We start from the raw sequence: 18,619 nt of genomic DNA on the forward strand, positions 1-18,619 counted from the left end.
ACCTCTGTCGAGGCTCGAGGCTCATCTGGATCTTAACTTGACTAAGTTTAGCCTGTCTTTTATGAGTCCTTGTTTACTGGTTGGGTGGAAACAAGGCTGTTCATATAATTGTGCTTCCATAAAACTAGAGAGCTTATTAGTGGCCAAAAAAAACCCCATGTATTATACAAATCAAATAAATGTTGGTACCACAGCAAATAGTTGTTAATAAGACATTGTACAACTTCTCAATATGGCCATCCTCCTGAGTCTCTGTGAATGTGTTTTACTTAGAAAGTTACTTATAATAGGCATTTGATCAGCTGAACACTTTGTTTTGAAAGTGGATACGGTAAAGGTACCAACTTCTCTAAATGCTTCTAAAATTTCATCCCTCTTTCATGTTCTCTCAATTCTTTGCACTTTGCATTCTTTTTTTGTTTTCTTTTTCCTTCATGTTCAGTCAGTCTCTAATCTGGGACACAATGGGCTGTGCGGTGTCTCGCAATGGACGAGGAGCTTTTGTCTGAGTCGGCTCGCAGCCTATTGATCAGCCGTACCCCCCCCCCCCCCCCCCCCCTCCCTCTCCTCCTTGTAAAGTATGTGAATGTGTGTGATCTCTGGAGCTCTGCGCTGCCAGCAGCAGTTCAGCTGCATGCTGAGCGTGCAGCAGACGCACGCACACAAAAGGTGTCGCCTGCCCTGTGAAGTGTCACGGACCGAGATAGAAATGAGTTTTTTGGGGTATAAGAGTGTACCAAAAAGAGGGAGTTAAAGCAGAAAAACCGAAAAGGATGAAAAGTGAGGAAAAAAATAGGAGATGAGGCACTTAATGTGAAACTCCCAGCTTCTTGTAATTTGCTGCTGGAGAGCTGGAGGAGGAGTCAGGGGGAGGGGAAAACTCAGCAGGGAGGGAGCAGGACAGAGCAGAGGCCATTCAGTCTGACACACACACACACACACACACACACATACACACACACTCGTGCAAACGCACACATGAACACTTATAGACACACACATGCACACAGTGGATGTGTTGCCTCAGGAGCAAACCAGGGAGAGAGGCATTCACAGAGCGGAGGAGATCCTCAGCAATCTGAAGTGAGAGAAGATCAGCCAGAAGAGAGAGATCACAAGAAAACTGAGTGTGTTTTCCTCTCTATGTTTTGAAGGGAGCACACTACAACTCAGCTCCCAGGAGAGAACATTCGCAATGTCTGGAAGACTTTGAATTTAGAGGACTTTTTATTGACACTTTGCTGGGACTGCTGCTGGGAATACTCTGGATATGTGACTCTCTGGACAGCTTCGTCTCAAACCTGCTTGTCACTTTTTAAAGCTCATTTTTCCTTGTACTTGAGTTGAAGTGGATCCCAGCTGCAATGCCAACTGGTAAGAATTCATTCATTCATTTAACTATTTCCTCAATAGTTTCAGTGACGCGTCACAGAATGTAAAGCTTACAGTTTAGTTTCGTGGCTTTTTTTGTCTTGGAAATTGATCCTCACATGGATGTGTTGTAATTATTAATCAGTCCAAAAATGATTTAAAAAAAACCCAATCCTTTTCAAGTGGCAACTGGTAAAACATCAGACAGTGACGTATAAATTCAAGGTTTGCTTACGAGTCTCTCATGGTTTACTTGTTTATCCTGTCGGCTCTTTTGTACGGCGTGTGTGATATTTTTCTCCCTTCAGCTGACAGCCCCGTGTGAAGTGTCTTTGCTGCGTCCGTCTCTCGGCAGCGCCGTTGTATGAACAGCGTCCTCTGCTTGTTTTCTCACCCCTGGAGCTGAATGGAGTGTGTTTGCTTTCTCGTGAACGTCCTGGGTTAAATTCCCAGTGATCCTGACTTGAGGGTGCACTGGGCCTTTGCTGCCCTTTTACAGTGGATATAAATCTGACTTTGTTGGCAGTTACAGACTTTTGAGAGCACCGATAAAAGCAGGTGATGCATGAAAACTAACCACACTCAAGACATGTGTCTGTGTTTATCCAGTGACTAGTTGTACATTTAAACCCATTTGCATTTGATTTTCTTTGTTTTAGATCAGATTCTTATTGATATGAATCCATGAAATATTGTTTTCTTATAATTTATGTAATTTCTTCATCGTTTTTCTTTACCTTTCACTTGTATTTCATACATTCTAGACATGTGTCAGTTTCCTCCGTCTGGGGTTGGGTTTGACTGAGTGTTGGGATGCCATTCTGCAGGCTGTGACCCAAATTAGAGCCTTGAGGGCAGCAGTTGGAGGGGTGGCTACAAATGGCAATAGAGAAGAGCAGAGGGGGGGAATAATTATTGTTTAGAGCAAACTCTTTGGTTAAGAGGTGCAGGAGACAATAGATCCCACCATCTTCCTCCTCCCACCCAGCTTGTCCAGTCTTATGGGAGGACATCTGCCCCCCAACCCGAGCACTCACGTGCAAGAAACTGCAGCCGCGGAGACGCGGCGTGGATAGATGGAGGGTGGGGGAGGTTCCTGCAGAGCCCCCTGAACCAAATTGAAAGAAACATAATATTAATCTCAGGGTCACACCTCGTCTGGTAATGTGTGTTTGTGGACCAGAAAGAAGCTGTCAGATAATGAACTTTCACCGAAAGTGGCCGAGGTGCATGCAGATAGTTCAGTGGTGAGGTTAGTCTGTGGGCTGAAATCCAGGCAGGTCAGAGAATGAGGCTAGTGTGTCACACTCTGTGGAGAAGGCAAGGGTGTGTGCAGCGAGGGTTGCATGGGTGTCCCAAGGGTGGGAGCAGGACCGTGTCTGAAAATAGGCACGTCAGCGTGGTGGATGCTTTTTCACACAGCTTAACGCCGGCGCTGTCAGCTGCAAGTATGCTGCACGTTCACACATACTCAAATGGAAAAAGCGCCGCCGTGGAATTGGCTGCAGTTTGGATTAATAAACTCAATTGAAAGATAAGAGGTGTTAATCTGTGTACACATGGATGAATTGTTCAGGGAGTTGTACTTTACTAAGTGAAAGAAACCATTTGTTGGCCATTAGCCTGCCGGCTGTGTACATTTACTTTAACTATTGTTTGAGGCCACGAAAGCCCCAGCAGTCCATTAAGTCGCAAAACAAGTTCAGCCTTCCGTCTCGGCCAGCTGTGACGTCCAACAGTCTGGAGGCATTCTGCATCAGCCCATTGGCCGAGGGAAACTTGCTTTCTCTTCTTCCATCCTTCCAAATGTGTGCGTTTTGACGTATCGGGTCAAGAAAGCGCTGCGCTGGATAGTTGTTCGGAGGAAACCCCACTCCCACCTCTGCGCCCTCTCCTCTCCTGCTGCTGCTGCTCTCCACGTTGGTTGGGCTGCACTGTGAAATCCAGAGTGACACTCGGCGGTCCTTAGCGTCAGTTGAGATCAGGCCTGTGTCTCTATCAGAAGCAAAGACTGACCTTAAGTGGACACGGTGGAAGTTGGGAATTTGAGGCCCTTTAGATAGTAGACTTTGCCGCCCAGTGGTCACTTTACCTGCAGAAAAGTGTATCTGTAATAAAGCTCTGTTTTTAAAGGTAAAGCCCAAGGCTTGATGGGAGATTTTCATATTGGGAGAAATATAAGTGGTAAAATACTACAAAAGACTGAATTTCAAATGAGACCAGAGCAAGTGGGAATTGGAAAAGAGAAAAAGAAACTGCAAAAGGAGTGGGTGGTGTTTGACCTTTGGCCTCGCTTCTCATCTTTTCTTCCTACTTTCATTCCTCTGGGGTCTCTCCTCCTCATTGCTCACTCTCTCACTGACACACATGTCCCTTCGAGCTTCAAATGTTTGCAAAGACGCTGCCAAAGTGTGGACAAAGACGACTGGGCTGTAAGTCACGGGCTGCTCTCACTTCTGTTTCGCACTCTGATGAAAACAATGCGTCCTCACTTATGTCACTCTCATGAAGACACACCCTGACCTCCGTTACATTTTTCGGGGCTCTTTTGGCGCCAGAGGATTGCAAACTCGACTGCAACCTGCGTGGCACTGCCTTCAGTCGCCATCTGCGCTGCCTGTTGCAGGATAAACATGAACACACGCACACAGACGGCTTTGATTCGGAGATCTGTGAACGGTGCAAAGTAGGTGGTCAAGTAGTGACGGGTGTGCTCTCTCCAAAGTCGCAAACTCTTTCCACTGAATATTTTCTCTCCAGTTACTTTCTGCATTTTTAGCTTTGGCGTCTCAGTCGAACTAGTTTGATGGCAACAGGTGAATGTAAATGTAATGCACAGTAAACATCAGATTTCCCAGAAGTGATGTTTGAAGCAGATGTTTGGAGGGTTTTTGAAATCCCTTAAATTGTGTATCTGGTGGGGAAAATATATCTAAACGTAAAATTAAAAGTAAAAAGTTCTCTTGCTCAACTGTCATCGCAACTTTATTTGTATAGCACTTAAAAAACAATTACAGCTGAACCCTAACAAAGTGCTGTTCTTAAATAGACATACTTGCAGTAATGTATGTAATTTGATTTCAGAGCTGATTTGAGGCGAAATAAAATCCTACCAAAGTACCCATACGGTGCCAAATGTCAGTCATTAAGCACCAAGTGAGACATTATTAAATCTACTTTTTGAGATACCAGACATCCTTTTCTTTACACACTGTTGGGAGTAAATAAACGCTGACAAATGGTTTCCTGACAAATGGTCTTCGAGATCGATTGCTGCATGAGGAAAGCTTCGAGCAGTTGAGTGTGTTCAGCGTGTGCACTGTATAGTGGACGTTATGAACTGAACATGCACTCCAACCATGCAAATGTGGACCCTGGTGGTCCGACCATATGCTGTATACTGGCTGGCCAGTGTGTATTTTTACATAGTAAAGTATATGCTTGGAGAGGCATGGACTGAGCCCAAAGGAATGTCCTGTGGAGCTCATATACACACACAGTGATGTTGGCAGGGATACTTTTGCCAAATGTATGTTTATGGGTGTTGGATGCATACGAGGAGGAGGAGGGAGGGAAATAATGGCAGGAAGGGACAAAGAAAAAAGGCCGGAAACATGTTAATAACAGGAACATGGTGAGAATTCTAATGGTATTGACATTAATTTAAAAAAATAAAGTGAGTAAATGGAAGCAGTAGAAAAAACTTGTGTATTAATTCAAATTATGGTTTAGAATTCACATCAGAGTTTTCTAGTTATAGTGAAAAAAAAATCACCTTTTTATTTAATTTATGGAAAATACAGATTATATCGATCAAATGAAACCTTGTTTTGAAGAGATAAGTTAAAAAATAACATCTTAAGATGTTTTGAATTAAGGTGTGTGCACCTGTGCACCTCGACACGAGGCCAATAGATTGATTTTTCATATTCATGTTTCTAGCAGAGGGATCAACGCGGATCAGTGCTTCAGATGATAAGTGGTTTTGATTTGTGGACGAAGCTTCTATACATGTTGTATGATCGAAGGCAGTTCATTTCCAGTGAAGATCAAAATTACTGATGTGTATAGCTATGTGTGCAGACATACTGTGAAGTAAAAAGTAAGTGAATGGATTCATGTTCTATGCCAGTGTGGCCTAATCTGTCATAACTGCATCTCCACTGGTCTTTCATTGCGCCTCTCGACCTTGCTCCATAAATAAATCCCCCCTTTACATCGAAGTCTTCTCCACTCTTGGAGGGCAAAAAGCCTTTTAAAGTTCAGCCAAGTCTAATATGAGCTTGGGTTAGCTGGCCCAAGTGGGTATTTTCCAGTCTTTTTCAGGATGAAATCCTGTTCTGATATTCTCAGCTTGGCGGTTTATTGCGGAGGGATACTCCCTGGAAGTCGCATGTCGGTTTCATTGCTTAAACCGCCGTCCGTCACATTGTTAGTTTATTACCCTTGTTCAAACCCAGTGATTAAGGATACCACTCCGCTTAGAATAAACAAAGCATTGTTTCGGAGCTGTTCAAAACACAATCGCATGTGACATAACACTTAAAAATATTTTGAACATGTTCGGTGTTTGAACGTCTGCTCGGGATTGCCACATGTCCATTACAGAGCACTCGTAGGGCCATTTGAACTACTTGCGAGGACCTGCGGGCCCGTAAAGAGACGAGGATGCTCACAGCTGTTTGCCGACCACTCCACGGCAAAGTGCACTTCAGGTGATCATAAAAGTGTGGAGCTGAAGTGGACCAGCCAAGTGTAGCATGAGTCATTAAACCTGGCTCGTCTGGTATTGAAGCTTATCTGACCGAGGGCGTCGGTGCAGCTGAATCACCAAACCACAGCCGGAGCAAGTCGTGACGTTCACGGCAATGCAACTAGTGTGATTTATGTTGCCCGTGAGAGCAGCTTGCATCAAAAATTGTCTGTACTGGAGAGTGAATGATATGAATGCAGTGCATTGCCCTTCACTGTGGCTCTCATTCCTCTTACTATTGATAGTCAAGAGGAACGTCCATTGACTTTTACTTTTATGAATGAAAAACTACAGATTTAACAAATCTCAGTAGAATTTCTTATTTGGTTTGGCCTCCGAAGACTTACTACTTTTTTCTGCTTTATGATCAATACTTGTATGCAGTTTATTATAAATAGTGGCCTGCTCTGAAAATGTTTCTTTGTTTAAAGTGAAGAGAAAAATGTAAATATGATCCAGATGATCCATTTGTTCTGCATCCCAAAAAATGTTTAAAGTCCAGATTGTTTTAATATTGGTTTTGCAATCTCGTTTCCTTTTAACCCAATACTGAATAATTTCAAAGAAAAAACGCGTTCTTTTGTCTAAAAAATGAAGCGGAAGAACTGTGTTTACTTATCATCACCACTACACAGCACTGGACTTAACTACTGTGCCAGGGTTTTTGCATTGATTTGTTTGTTCTTTGGCCGGCCTTGGGCCTGGTTTCTCCTTTTGATTTCCAGACAGGCCTCATGTTCGACATATTAAACCGAGCTGAAGAGCAAAGTACCCCTGCTCTTTGTCTTTTTCATGTTAAATGAAAGCCAGAGATTGAAGCCAGGTTGCTCAGGCGCTCACTGAATCACTCCCTCTTTCTCTCCCCACCGGCAGGAAACACAGCACTCACACACTGCCTTAATCCTCTCTCGTGCACACACACACACACACACACACACACACACACACACACACACACACACACACACACACACACACACACACACACACACGAGAAACAGTCTCAACCTGCATGCCTAGAACGATAATTAGAGGTAATTTACTAGGATCAAGTTTAACATAATCTGGAAAGGAGGTAACTAAAGTTTGGACATCCTTGCTTTCTATCTGCTTGTGTGTTGAAGTGGGGGTGGGGGGGCGTGTATTGTCTGTGTGTTTGTAATTGTGTGCATGAACGACACGGAGGGGGTAAAAAAAAACTCCTGCTCACCCAGGAAACGGGGCAGGGTGTGCCCAAAACATGGGTCTGGAAGGAGGGGCTTGGCAAACACAAGATGGGGCAATCCTCCTGTGATGTTTGGGTTTCACTGCAGGCATGCCGTCTATGTATTTACTCTCCTTGTAACTGTGTGTATACGTGTGTGCACGTGTGTGTATCTGACTGAGTCAACCATTAAGTATATTAGTGTCGGGTTTTTTTTTCTTCGGAGCGACAAACGAAATTTCATTTGAAACAAGTACACAATAGATGTACATGTATCACCTGCTAGGAAAAGTATAAATGTCATAGATTTGACAAAAGGCAAAGAAAATGCTCAGCAACCTATTAATGTCATGGAATGCATTGCACAGCCCTTCGTGCAAGTGGACAGTTACTTGAAAGCAGCATGTTGCTTATGAGAAAGCCAAGGCACATCGATGTGTGTTGTTTTTGCTCAGCAGATTTGTTCTCCTTTCTGATCTTTAATTAGTTAAAAGTGGGTCAACCCAGGAGCGCAGACATTGGGATGATCAAAGAGGCCTGGCGAATCGGTTCCAAATCTTGTCTGAGGAAAATTCACTTTCATGCCACATCAGTTTTTCGACGCTCTACTTCCTTCCTGCTCGTCTTGGCACAGTGTTGAAGCAAAACTAAGCTGTAAAAGCTGGGATGGAGTGCACCGGCCTCTGTATTCATGCTTGTTGTTTACAGTTGACTTCACCTTATGACCAACAGCATACAAGGACTCGGTTGACATGCAGGCTCATCTACAAAGCACGGTTTTGAAATGTTAAAAGGATTACACATGATTATGTGATATTTCTGAAACTCTGTGAAAGCAAAAAAACTGGTTTCTATACTGGTTTCTTTAAGTCAGGATTGTGGGGCACTGGAGTCGAACCCAGTGGAATATGAGTCGAGGCAGGGTACATCCTAGACACACTGTCTGTCTATATAAGATATTTGTCTTTACAAGTAGTGGCAGATATGTTTCTGAAGCGTGATTAGAATCAGCAATAAGACAATGGGTTCAATCTTAATGTTGAACCTCAATAATTATTGAAGGAGCTTATTTTGCCCTGTGATAGACTGGTGACCTGTCCATTGCATACCCTGCCCTCCCCCATAGTTTGCAGGGATTGGCTCCAGTGCCCCACTATCCTGAACAGGATATAAGCAGTAAAGAAGATGTATGGATGGCAGGATTTATTTTTTTTTTTTTAAACATTTGGAGGCTGACTGTTATCGCTGCAAGACACTCATATTGGCATATCATGAAACTATACGGGAAGGCAAAATGTGAGCTTAAAAAAGATCCCCCCCAGAAAAAACTCATAGAATGAACATACAGGCTCAGTTTCCGGATTTGGTTTATCCACGCAGTAGTAATGCCAAGCTGTGATCATCTCGCCCGGGACCAGTATCTAGTGTGGCGGCTACCAAAAGAGGTGTCGCCTTTGCAAAGAAAGACCTCCAAGGTACCCATTTGAAAGGTGAGAGAGTGGGTATGTACCTGGATTCTTTGGGTTTGTTCTCAGTTTCACGTTTCATGCTTTTGAACCTGAACCTGTGATCTCCAATGCTTTGAAGTGAGACGGGTTTAGGCTGTGCTGGCGCTGCTGGCAGTGAGAGAGCCACACTGTGTTATAGGGCACCGAATATCAGTGTTGCCACAACATGGCAGCTACCGGTTCACTGATGCGTCTTCGCTTTGATGATGAAGACTCTTGTCAAACTCCCACTGAGCTGGTATGGGGCTCTCTCTCATGTTGTCCTTCCTTTGCTTCATCACTCTATTCGCTCTCTGTTCCCTTCAAAGCATTTCTGCGGGGGCAAGACCTTGGGAAACCTTGAGGGAGACTAGATATGTAGCATGTGCCTTCAGCTGGTCTGGCTGTGGGGTCTCGGGAGCCAGTAATCATATTCTAACAAGGTTCTCCACATGCACAAGGTTTTGAGTCAGTCGGGCCTGGGCTGGACGCCAGAGAGATTTTAGTAGGTGCAGGCACACAACCTCGTCTGTCTCCTGTTGAAATAGGCTCGACATTCATAACAGCATAAAACTACACATTCAATCTTTTTGTTAAAAGTGGCACTCAAATGTCCACACACACACACATTCATTTGCACAAATTAATACTAGTGTGTTTTGAAATTTTTTATTTATTTATTTATTTTTTTTGCATGTTTTTCACATGGTAAAGGTAATACTGATGGACCTTTTTGACTGAAAATGCGGAAAATGAGTCTGTTGGAGCTGGTTGGTCCTCGTGTGGCGGTTGGTCAGTTAGACTGTGGCCAGCAGGAATGTCCGGAATCGGTATGATGAACAGCTACAGACTGTAAGGATATGAAAGTGGTGTTGTAAGAGCTCGGAGTTACATACAGAGAGGCTTTTTACATCTCACGGGGGGGAGCAAAGAGTGGTTGAGTGTGTGGATTCGATTTGAATTGCTTAATGGCACTTTCAGTGTCTAGCCAGGTCATTACTTTGAAAGTCTCAGAATTCATACAAAACTCCAGTTTATGACCCCTTACTTAAAAAACAAATGTTCTTTAGTTTTATGCATGTGATTCCTCTCCATTAATGTCCTCCACTTGAATCAATTGGTGAATTTCATTTAATTTGAGTGTTTGACACTACAGTAATGACAAAACTATTCTTTGCATTTCCTACTAGACTTTATTCAGCTTGTTCATTCGCACAAAGAAGCCTGGAAAATGGAAAATGGACGGGAGTTATTTAAGTTAAATCTGAACAAACTCTTGATCCTCTTTGTTGAAGTGGCAAAATCATTGACAGGAATCAGCAACATACATTTTGAATCCTTTTATTGTGTTTGCAGTGATTTTACTGAGCCGACGCCTATGATAGAAACGCAGTATTGTTAAATTGTTTGAGGAAGAGCCTGTGCTTGATGGTACTGAACCAGCAGGCCGACGTTCCAGCTGCTACACAAAAGTAAGAGTTGAATATTAGATGTATTTATGGAAGTTCTGATTAGAACTACAATAAATCTTCAGACAGAGTCCAGTGGTTAAGTAATGTTTGCCCACATTCTCCAACTTTGGAAGGCTATTTTGGCAACAAGAAAATCTAATATCATCTGAATTCTTCCAAAGTAAACAGCAAGCCAGCCCAATACTTGGACGTAGTTCTCTCTCTTATTTTTTTTTTTTAATAAGGCATTCCACCATTTGCCACACTATGTTGGCCGACAAAATGCAGCACAACTAAAGCCATGAATTCTTTTTTGCTAGACTCTTTGGAGCCCTCTGCAACCGTCCAAACCAGTGTTTGTGTGCGTGTCTGTGTAATGCTTGACATCTGATCTGACAACCTCTTTAGAATTTGATCGCTTCAATATAAGCTGGAAAAAAAAAGCTAAATGCAAATAAATGATCAGTAAACATTTCTTTACTGTTTTCTCTCTTTAGACGATTACAGCTACCTGCCGGATGTGCTGCCTCCTCTTCCTGAAGTGCCGGACTCCGGCCCTGTCCTGAGCTCCGTTGACCTTCCGGCTCGCTGTCTCCGCAACCCGGCCTTCCGTCACGCCTCGTCGCGCTACTGCTCCGCCATCAGCATGGACTCTTCTCCGGACAGCGCCGAGAGGCCCATCAGCTACAGCTCCACGTCCTCCTCCGCCTCCTCCCGGGACAGTCACTGCTCACTGGGCAGCCGCTCCACTCTTGTCGCTGCCCCTCTCTGTAACCCCATGACCCCGGACCGGGACTCTGGGGCAATCCGGTTGGAGCTCGTCCCCGCCAGGCAGCTGGGATGCGGAGAGGATGATGAAGGGATCGGCCTGGGGAGGGGACACGGGAGAAAGGACAGTGGACAGACTGCAACAGAACATTCGGAGGCTGAGCTGAGCCCAGGCGGAGGACAGAGGACGAGTCAGGTGCAAGGACCCCGGACGTATGTGGACCGGGTGGTGCAGGAAATACTGGACACTGAGAGAACCTACGTGCAGGATCTGCGCAGCATAGTAGAGGTAAGTAAAAGTGGTCTCTCTGGCATGATACGACCATATCATTTAAGACGACGTGAGGAAGAAGTTAAGAGCGGAAGAATTCTACTCATGTGACGTATGTGACGTATTAGCACATGAGCAGAGGCTGGCCTTGAAGTATTTTCTGTTCTGCATACTGCTGTACGACTTCTCAGCTTTCAATCCAGACGTGTGGGTTAAAATAAAATGTGTGATGACACTTGATCCTATTTCGTAAAGTATCCAGAGTAGAGGGGATGTGATTCCTTCTCCAATGAATCCCTCCATGTAATGGAAGTAATATAACGCAGCATGAAAATATCGTAGTGGGATGAAACTAGTGTTAATTGCTTTATATTCAGTTAGGTGGTTGTGTTTATTGGTTGTCCGTCAGTTAGATACATACTCTTCACAAGAAGTCCCTCCTGATTGTTCTTTATAACCAGCTTGTATTCTTTTTTGAGTTTTTATTTCCACATTCAACATTGGATAAAATGGGAACTTACAAATGGCAGGAATAGAATAAAATGATAGATTATTCAAAATGTTTCACTCATGTACAAGCATACATTTCCCCATTTTTTTTTATGGAAATAAAATATTCATTTAGGGTTAAAAATAAAAGAAAGATATGAATGTAAACAATGCTTGAATGGAGCATGATTTTTTTATGTAGACTTGATCTATAAAAGGCACCATAAAGCTAAATGCATTTAGCACATGTACACATGACTATGTCAGTATTATCTATTTACAAATAACCTCCAGGTTGTCAATCAGTTTACTGAATGCAGGTAAGACATTCATAAATGTGCACTTATCCGTCAACCGTCTGAACTTGGTCTTAGTGAATACAGAGTGTCAACCCACAAGCGAACACACCCTTTAGATCTTGTGTGGGTTTTTTTCTCACACGTGATGCTTTTTGCTTTTAATACAATAAGGTCACCTGCGCTTGTTGCAGGCGAGGGTTTGGCCCAGCCACACGACACCCAGCGCCTTTGTGCTGCTTGGAAAGACCCACACACACACACACACACACACACACACACACACACACACACACACACACACACACACACACTGGCTTTGAACTATAAAGACACACATTGCCTGTAGTCGGAGCTGGAGTGGCTTTGTTAAGGATTGGGTGTAGTGGTTTGTATCAAAGGTTACTCTGCTTTCTCTGACCGTTCTAGTCGTTTCTCTAATCGGCTCTTTCAACCTGTGTTTGTTGTGGAAGTTGAAAACTTTGCTGTGCTAACATGCACCGGATGAGGTGTGGTGTGATTTGCATTCTGCGGGTTGATTTTTAATTGACGGTAGTGTGAAACGATTGAACATTATTGTATGTAAACTTGTATTTGCATGTTTTGGGGGTTGGGCTACCTTTCCCACATCCTCCTCATTAGCATTGTTTCCCTCCTCACGCTGAGCTATTGGATTGTGAGCCGTGTGATGCGTGCGAGTTTGTTGTTTTTGTCTGTTATTTGGGGTTAACAACATTCATGAGAAAAATTACAAAAGATAAGAGCTGGAAACTCATATTGTGAAAGGTTTTTGACATGTAATTGCTCATGATCAGTACACCACCCCTTTCGTGAACCTCCTTCCTGACCTTCCCCACATAAATGGCACAGAATAAGAAAAGTAGGACAGGGGATTTAGGTAAAATAACAGTGTCCAAGATAAATAAAGAAAACACTGAACAGAGCTCAGTAGCCGCACTTAATGAGCCCTGTTCTTCATCTGCTGAGCAGATCGCCTGTTGCCATTAGTGGGTCAGACCACCCAGCCCTGGACAGATGCACTCATTGCAGAATGGCTCATTCTTCAGGAGCACTTTGGGAAAGACACATGCACTTAGCTTTTCTTCACCCTCTTTAATGACAGTTGGGGCGAGTGCATGGATTCGGATGGATTGCGCCGATTGTACCTGTATGAATGGAGCTTTGAACAGGACAGTTTGCCTATAGAGGAAACCACAGGTGAGGGGAGCACAAGTTGCAGCGTCGACTCATCTATTATCAGTACTGTCCCCTGCAAGCTGTCCCGCAACCCTGTTTCACTAATCCCTCGGACCACGCTGCTTCCTGCAAGAGAGGAGGGTGTGACAGCAATTGGCCCAAATATTTACCCAGACTCCCGTGAGCTCACCTGCGCTTCATCTGTCAGCAAGCCCATTGTGGTTTTTATCCTCGCTTTGCAATGTCTGTTTTTTTTTTCTAAATTTCACACGCTTGTGTGTAAATACATGAAGAATGTAACGTGGTTTGTTTCACTTTTGTGTATTTGCAACACATCCGAGCTTTCAGAGCCACCGAACGTTTCTGTGTGTGAGCGTTGTTTGGTGTTTATTGGTTTTGCGCGGCCATCCCTTCTTGGCTCGATCAACATGTGTAATGAGCCCAATCCGTCATCTGAAAAAAACAATGTCAGAAAGAAAGCTCTGATCTTGCTTTCGCTTGTGTTTTTTTTTTGCTTTTTTTTTTTTTACCCCCCCCCTTCTCCTCAGACCTGGAACGCATGACCAGGCCATTTTGAAGTCGGGCAAGAATTTAGAAATAACAAGAAAACATCACTTGGCGTACCCTAATGCTCTAGCACACAGATTTGATTGTTTGCACTACGCATTGTCTGGAGTAATGGCTTCCTGCTGCGGGGCACAGTGAGGGTAGTGTTTGGTGTTTAGGAGAGGAGTGTGTGCTCGAGGAGGCTAATGGTTAAACAAGAAAGTATCAAGTTAGTACATGTTATGTCTGACGCTTAGTAGGGAGTGGATCTTTGTGTGTGTGTGTGTGTGTGTGTGTGCGCGCTGATCTGAACGCTGCCCCTTGTTGAGCTCACTGAGGCTTTTGTGATGAGTGAACAGGTCAGATCTTTGACCCTGTGGCTAATAAAGCATCACCTTACATATCACTGCCTATAGTCAACAAAATCTAAACATGACCTCCTGATGTGACCCTCAACCCAACCAGCAGCATTCCTGTGAGCAGGATTTCTCTTATTTCCTCCTGTAACGCCGAAACTGGAAACAAAACATTTGCCTGAAGCTCGTCTTTAACCTTTGAACCCTTTACACCGTTTCAATCTAATCTACTTGACATCCACAGTCCATATTTCAGGTTAAGCCGTTTCTTCTGTTTCCCTTCCTTCGCTTGACCAAACACAGTTTTATAGACGACCACTCAGCTATTATATCAACAACGGTAACAATGGCCGATTACATATAATGGCATATTTAAACAGAAATTGAAGCAGCTGACTGGAAATGACACAAACGGACTAAAGGGAGTGAACAGGGAGAGTCGTCCTCCCGCCCCTTCTTTTTGTCTCTTAAAAAGTGTTGTATGCACTGAAATGATCATTGGGTGTGTTTGTGCATGTGGAGGGCAGCCTGGCACTTTTCTTGGTGTTGTAAAGTCTTAATTGCTCAGTTTTAGACGGCGCTACACTTTAAATGCTTTTCCCAAATCCGACACAAGAGCACTTTCTCCTTCCACAACGTTTATCCAATATGTGCTCATGACTTGCAGATTTCAGTACGCATGGCTGCAATAGTTGGTGTGCTCCTCCGCTGTGTTTAGGGTTGCCATCAAGTTGGCAACTTTCAGTTCCCCGCAGGAGCAGATACTATCAGGGCTCAACTCATCTGTGCATGAGACAGAAAAGCAGGAGGTGCGTCAGAACCAGCAGGGTGTGTGTTTGATGTCTTTGCTCTATATCGTCTTTTACTATCAGCCTGCAGTGGGAAATTTACAGTCTCATCCATCCCACGACAGTTGTTGAGCAATGTTGCGCTGGTTATTTGATTACAAACAAAGTCAGTTCAACCATCCATCCTCTTTTCAACTCAGGATTGCAGATTTCTGGAGCTGATCACGGGCGATTATTTGTGAAAGCTTGTAAACATTGTCCTTTGTACTTTTTTTTTTTTTTTTTTTTTGGGAGCCTGAATTTTGCCAGTTCGTAAATAAGAATCTGTTCCTAATTACATACCTAGTTTGATAAAGTTTAAGTAAATAAATGAAATAAGCCCTACTAGGACTTTAAACGAGGTCCTACTCTCTATAGCCCCGTTTACACGACAAAGCTTCAAGTCAAGACACATCATTTTTGTAGTTTTTCTTTCAGAAAAGTTTTGCGTTCATATGAGAGCGTCTGATAACGATGTCTATTATTATGGCGAGTATGAACAGATAAGGCCATTGGATTGCTATTACGAGAGACTCAACTATAAAACTATAAGTCCCAGGAGAATAAAAACTGGGAGTTATGCCACTCTGGAGGCCGCCATGTTTCTTATTGTCCATCTGTTCACGTTTATGCAGAATATCTATTTCCTACGGCTGTGATGCACATGCACAGTAGCAGCGTTTCCGCCGTCTACACACAGACCAAGCCCAAGTGTTTTCAGAAAGTTACTGAGCAGGATTATGAAAGTAAAATGAAAACTGGAATAAGCTTCATTCAGAAATCTGAAGAATTGGTTTAGATTATTGCAAAGAAAAATGTACAAAAATCTCTCTCAATTCAATCTGACTTGCATAGAAGTTGCGAGCATGTCAACACTGAACGTTCACCCATCGACTTCGTTCTCTGTCAGTCAATACATCTAGTTTCGCCTGCAGATTAACAGGTAAGGGGTTTCCCACAGTCCTCTCCTGTTGACTCCTGCCAGAAACTGCTCGATCTGTCCTTTTCACTACGCCTCTGACTTTGTTTGTACAGAACAGACGACAAACAGGCTTTTGATTAGTCATATCAGCAATCATCACTAACAGCAGTGATGGAAGCAGTGATAAAAGCCACAGGGTTTAATGTTCCAGAGTAGATCCTGTATCTATACCTGCTTCTTGACTAGGACTCTGTGCTAAACCTGTTTTCTCACCTGTTTTCCCACAACAGTCTGCTTTTTTACAAACGTGATGAGTTGCAAAATAATCTTCTCACACTGTTTACACTAAACAGCACTACAGGATCAGATGTTTAGAGCAGTGACTTATAGGATAAACATGGTAAAACCTCTACATGCTGGTTTGAGCCTCTGCATTTGTAGTTGAGTTGATTATGCGTTTATATCTTGACTCATCCGTGTATTCAAGATAAAGTATTGTGATGGAAAGTGTTTGAGTGTCTCCAAGTGTTAAAACTAATTCTATTTCTGTTTTGTCCTGAAATAGAAATGTTCTTGTAGTTTGAGATTATGCACTGACCATCAGAAGGTACAAAGTCTGGCCATATACTCATAAAGCCTTTATACCCACATGTGCTAATATAAGAGGTCATAAATCATTATTTTTACAGAAGTGAAAAATTATAGCCGTATTCATTAAACAAAAAGCAAATTTTCAACTAATTTCCCTGAGAAAGATTAAACACATTTGAAATTTTTCTGTGAGAATGTCTTAGATTTTGGAGTCTGGCTTCTTGAATGGGTTCATTTGAATGTTCCACTAACTAAGCCTAAAAAAAAAAATCCAATCTTGGCCTGTTATACAGTGTGTGTACCAGCGCATTATGGTGATATGCCACCACCATAATGACCCTCTAACATGACCTCTCTTTCTCTCTGCAGGACTACTTGGAATGCATCAGTAACCAGTCTCGACTGGCCTTGAGCTCTGAGGATAAAGGATCTCTGTTTGGCAACATAAAGGACATCTACCACTTTAACAGGTACGTGCATCTCGCTCAGTGAGTGGTTCAATGGTCCAGAAACCGAAGTAACTAGAGAAAATCCCTTAACTTACAAGGGAGAACATGCAAACTCCTCAACGAAAAGCCTTCAAGCTTGAGACTTGTACGAAAGACATCATCATAATGAGGCAAAATTGTAAAGCACTACTCCACCGTACGGCTCATTCAGACGTGAATCAAAGTTAAAAAGACTTTCTTTCCCACCACTGAAATATTTGGCCTGATGATAAAACAGAAACCCCTGAGTGAAGATGCGTATATTATGGTGGTAAAGGACTTTAAACTTGAGCCAGAGATGGAACAAGCATTCAAGGTATTCTCATTCACCTCCAAATACACCGACATGTTATTGTCTCTCCTGGCTCCACAAACAATGTCCGGCTAACATTGACACTGGGCTCAGCCACCTGTTTATTTCTGGCAAGGGCGTCGTTGCGACAGACAGGTGCTTGAGCGTTTGGGAGTGTGTGCAATTGATTTCCGTCTGCATATTTGTCTCCTCCAAGACTGCTCAAAGCTATGTGTTGGTGTGTGTGTGTGTGGTGTGAGTTCTGTATCCAGACGAAATGGCCGGTTGAGCATCAGCCGTGGTGGTCTGGAGACACAAACAGGATCTCCCACCTATTCATTTCTCAGCTGCCGCACACAGACAAGCTGGCCAGTAAAAGGAAGCTTTGAAGCAGTTTAAAGTGGTCATGGTGACCTCATCCTCTAACCACGAAACAATAACTTTAATAGTGAACATTTCTGTTTTTCCCCAAGGTGAGCGCTCACGCAGCCACACACGGAAGCTGAATGTTTGAATTCATGGAAGTTTATTTGTTCAGAGTAAGATGACCTTAGGCCTGATTCCAGTACCAAGAGGTCACGCTTTCTTCTGAAAATCACTACAGTTGTTTGGAACAATGAATCTCATGAGAGCAATTTCTATTTAAATGTATGGGGAGAAACAGGAAGACTTGCGTGTTAAAAGTCTCAGAAATCGGCTGATTGTTTTCTTTCAGGGACCTCCTTCATGATCTGGAGAAGTGTAACGCAGACCCTGTGGCTATTGCAGAGTGCTTCGTATCAAAGGTAAAAGTGGTCACTCTCCTTCCCTTGATACTCCTGTAACTTCTCACACTGTCCATTTCACTTCTGACACTTGCGTCACGACTTCCTCGGTGCAGACGGGTCACTTCAGGTCACAGACTGTTCACGCTGGAGCCTTGCGGGCACATGTACTGATAATTATAATTTGAAGAAGCACCTTCAAAATCTGGCATGTTGGATCATGTGAGGTTACATAAGTGCCTATGAGCCAGGAGCAGCTTACATCTGGAAAGACACTAATAACATTGAGAAAAATATGTACAAGTTACTGACCTGGATATGCGACAATCCAAACAATGTTTGATGTGATGTTTGTTTACTGCTGTGAAAATAAAAAAAATATGTAACTTTCTGGGATCTAAAATCAATCTATCCATCATATAATGATTTTTGGAAGTTAGGTTGTGCATTGAATGCAAGAGTACCGATGGGAAATAAGTTCCCTTTTTATAATGTGTTTGTGCAGATTAATGATTCATCTGTCACTGATTATGTTTAAAAAGAGAA

The 18,619-nt window shown here is 43.2% G+C and overlaps 1 protein-coding gene across 1 annotated transcript in view; it reads left to right on the plus strand.

Annotated features, from left to right (window-relative positions):
* The first annotated feature begins 918 nt into the window (after nucleotides 1-918).
* LOC308126524 (pleckstrin homology domain-containing family G member 1) overlaps nucleotides 919-18,619 on the plus strand; it is a 32,379-nt gene continuing 14,678 nt past the window's right edge. The window contains exons 1-4 of the mRNA XM_080491013.1: nucleotides 919-1,374; nucleotides 10,764-11,323; nucleotides 16,899-16,999; nucleotides 18,025-18,094. Coding sequence (XP_080347139.1) covers nucleotides 1,365-1,374; nucleotides 10,764-11,323; nucleotides 16,899-16,999; nucleotides 18,025-18,094 — 741 coding nt within the window. The 5' untranslated portion in view covers nucleotides 919-1,364. The remainder of the gene's footprint in view (nucleotides 1,375-10,763; nucleotides 11,324-16,898; nucleotides 17,000-18,024; nucleotides 18,095-18,619) is intronic.

This window comes from Lipophrys pholis (assembly GCF_963383615.2).
Source record: "Lipophrys pholis genome assembly, chromosome: 21".
Lineage (NCBI taxonomy): Eukaryota > Metazoa > Chordata > Actinopteri > Blenniiformes > Blenniidae > Lipophrys > Lipophrys pholis.